The 3,313-nt window shown below is 35.6% G+C and overlaps 1 protein-coding gene across 1 annotated transcript; it reads right to left on the reverse strand.

Moving 5' to 3' along the window:
* Nucleotides 1-1,949: 1,949 nt before the first annotated feature.
* Nucleotides 1,950-2,517, reverse strand: LOC149218481 (em-like protein). The gene is made up of 2 exons (XM_089382403.1): nt 2,293-2,517; nt 1,950-2,196 (listed from the first exon to the last, which is right to left on the reverse strand). Exons 1-2 carry the CDS (start codon nt 2,408-2,410, stop codon nt 2,036-2,038), a joined length of 279 nt encoding a protein of 92 aa, XP_089238529.1. The 5' UTR covers nt 2,411-2,517; the 3' UTR covers nt 1,950-2,035.
* Between the last annotated feature and the right edge of the window lie 796 nt (nt 2,518-3,313).

Consider the following 3,313-nt stretch of genomic DNA (forward strand, 5'->3'; position numbering starts at 1 on the left):
TATGCCTTTTTCCTTCACCAAATTTATTTTTACCTTCGGCCTTTGTTCTTTTATCAAAATTTGCATGGTTCCTTATCAAAATCAGCCTTGTTCCTTCACCAAATGTGTTCTTTTATCAAAATTTGCATGGTTCCTTATGAAAATCGGCCTTGTTCCTTCACCAAATTTGTTCCTTCATTAAAATTGGCATTGTTCCTTATCAAAATTGGCCGGGTATTCTTTCATTAAAATTGGCATTGTTCCTTATCAAAATTGGCCGGTATTCTTTCATTAAAATTGGCATTGTTCCTTATCAAAATTGGCCGTGTTCCTTCACCAAATTGGTTTTTCATTTATTTCATTTATTTTTCACCAAATTTATTTTTCATTATTTTCCCCAAATTACCTTTGGCCTTCTTCCTTCGCCAAATTTATGCCTTTTTTCCTTCACCAAATTTATTCCAAATTTAATTTATTTGTACCTCAACCAAAATTGACCTACAAAGTTATTTGTTTCTTCTTCACCACACCAAGGCTATTTGTTCCTGGCCTTATTCCTTCACCAAATTTATTTGTACCTTTTTTAAATTACCAAAAATTGGCCTAGCCTACAAGAGTTATTTGTTGCCCATAAAATGGACTAAATGGTTATTTGTTTCTTCACCGTATTAGATTATACTTGTTTCTTCACCGTATTAGATTATACATTGTTCCTTTGGACTTTTCACCACATCAAACCTGCCCATAAAGATGGATTAAAATGGTTATTTGTGGTTATTTGTCCCTTCACCAAAATGGACTAAATGGTTATTTGTTCCTTCACCACATCAAAATTGGGCTTGCCCGAATAAATAGACAAAATGGTAAATTTGTTCCTTTCACCACATCAAAAATGGACTTGCCACATAAATAGACAAAATGATTTATCGATTCCTTCATCAAAATTGACCTTTTTGTGGGCAAGTTATTTGTGCGAGTTTCCTTGATATCTATCCTTCACAAAGTTTTGTGCAAGTTTCCTTCATATCTATCCTTCACCACAAAAAAATTGGCCTTTTCCCAAATGGTTTTCGGTTCCGGAACTACCAAGTAGGTTCCAGTTCCGAAAATGGAAAAAAAATATCGTTTATCGAATCCTTCATCAAAATTGGCCTCCATATCTCTCCTCTGTCAGTTATTTAGGGATCCCTTCGTACCAAGTTATTTGTATCCTTCACCAAGCAAGTTATTCATGGATCCCTTCATACCAAGTTAATTGTATCCTTCACCAAGCAAGTTATTTGTATAAGTTAGATATTTGTTCCAACCAAATATGACCTTGCCCACAAAATAGTGTCTCGCAAAATGGTTATTTGTTCAACCAAAGTTGAACTTGCCCTTCGTATTTATTAATATCGAAATTTTCTCTATAACAAAAAGCATAAAAGAGCTTCGATATAAGTATTGAAACAATTACCAAAGATTAATAGCGGGAATCTATGAGTTTATGGAGTCTCAGCTTCATTTATTTAAGAAAAATACTTTACAATTAAATATTATTATCAATAATCATATTATTATTCAGAATCTATGAGTTCTTCATTATTATTTAAAAAGGTAATTTATGATAAGCGTCGCCAACCTTAATTTCAGAATCTAAACAATAAGTATATTGTCTAGCAGTCCAAGTGCGGTAAATTTAACAAAATTTAAAATAAGTAATATCGTAATGTCGTCTACATGTCTGAGTACAGTACGAACCCCGATAAATATAGAGAACTCACATCAAAACCTTACGAGGCAGAGTCCAGTCCAGTGTATAACAGAAATTTATTTCATTAAATACAGGAGAAACATCAGCGAATGGTTATCGCATTCGTGAGAAACAACAACGTACCACACAAAGGAAACGATAATTACATTATCGTAGAAATGAGTTGCGGGACGTTGAAACACAGAAAATTACATGACAATAGACATTCAGAAAGAAATAAGACGGCGAAAGTTGAAACACAGTATATATGTACAAATATATCCATGTATGTATATATATATCTTGGGAAAACGCTAACAGGAATCAGGTCTTCCTGTATTTGGACTCGTCGATCGGAATACCCTCTTCAGCTGCCCGTTCTCCACCAGATTTATCCATAGTGCTAAGCCCTCCTTTGCGGCCCATCTCCTGGTAACCTTCGCTGCCAATTTGTTCCTTTCGAGTTTGGCCTCCTCTGCTACGCCCTGCAATTCAATTCGATTCAATACAAATCATCAGAACCATAATATATTATTATTACAACACAATGAAATATTTTTATAATACAAGACCATCAGTACCTTCTGCAAGACGCTCTTGGGCATCAACGGACTTCCCTCCCGTGCCACCGGGCACGACAGTCTCTCCCTCCCGCGCCTTGGCGTTCAGGTCACTCGCATCTAACTCCCTCTGTGCCATCTTTCACTCTTCGCTCACAAGCTTTTCTCAACGAACAAAACAAAACAGAACGCAGTATCGCCTTCCTCCAACTAGAAATATCTAACAGTAACTTCAACTGATCTCTTCCTTGTGGCCGTCACCTCTTCTTATACAAAGTTCTGAGCACAGCCGAACTTATCGACATCCTCAGCATTTTTGGTGGCAGCTGATTGCTGTGAAACGTGGGAGGGTAGTTAAACGTGTCGAGCATGGGCAGGCAATGGAATTTGACCATGACACACGTATGTTAAGATTTTATTCGAGCCGCTCCACACGTCCATACATTTTGGATTTCTCTGTGGCATTCAACGACATCACATCTTGAGAATTTCAAAAAGGGTTTGCCTCCAACTGATAGTCTACCGACATTCCAAAACGACAAATAAACAAAAAGAATTCCAAAAACTTTCCTTTGGAGAATCTGCTTTCCTTTGTCCCCTTGCTTAGTTCCATGTAACTCGTGAATCATTTGGATTAAGCCTTTTAGGGTGGACTGTCAACATATGTGAGGGTCAATAGTGGATCATGAAATAAAATCAACAGGTTGATGGTTAAATTTATGTTTTATGTGAGGATCAATAGAGTCGATGACAAAATAAAATCAAATATTTATCTTGGGTTATTATAGCGTAAATTAAATATATATTTTTTTAATTCAATATAAATTTTATACAATTTGGATTAAATATAATTAAAATTAAAAGGCTCAAGCATAGATTTGAAAGGATTAATATCATTTAAAAAATAATAATTAACTATGTAAAAATAAATGAAATAAAAAGAAAAACAAGTAAGGCTGCGAAGCAGCTAGTCCCTGCACGTAGTTCTATCTCTGTTGAGAAGATTATGGGATTGCCGCCAGCTGTCTGTCCTACAGTGGTA

Source organism: Pinus tabuliformis, chromosome Q (genome assembly GCF_031772625.1).
Source record: "Pinus tabuliformis cultivar Carrire ecotype Pingquan chromosome Q, CPIR1, whole genome shotgun sequence".
NCBI lineage: Eukaryota > Viridiplantae > Streptophyta > Pinopsida > Pinales > Pinaceae > Pinus > Pinus tabuliformis.

What these genes read in the sequence shown, in the direction of transcription:
- LOC149218481 (XM_089382403.1), bottom strand. Translation starts at nt 2,410, where the DNA reads ATGGCACAGAGGGAGTTAGATGCGAGTGACCTGAACGCCAAGGCGCGG. An exon ending in CCAAGAGCGTCTTGCAGAAG is followed by an intron (nt 2,197 to 2,292) that starts GTACTGATGGTC and finishes ATTGAATTGCAG; the next exon opens with GGCGTAGCAGAGGAGGCCAA.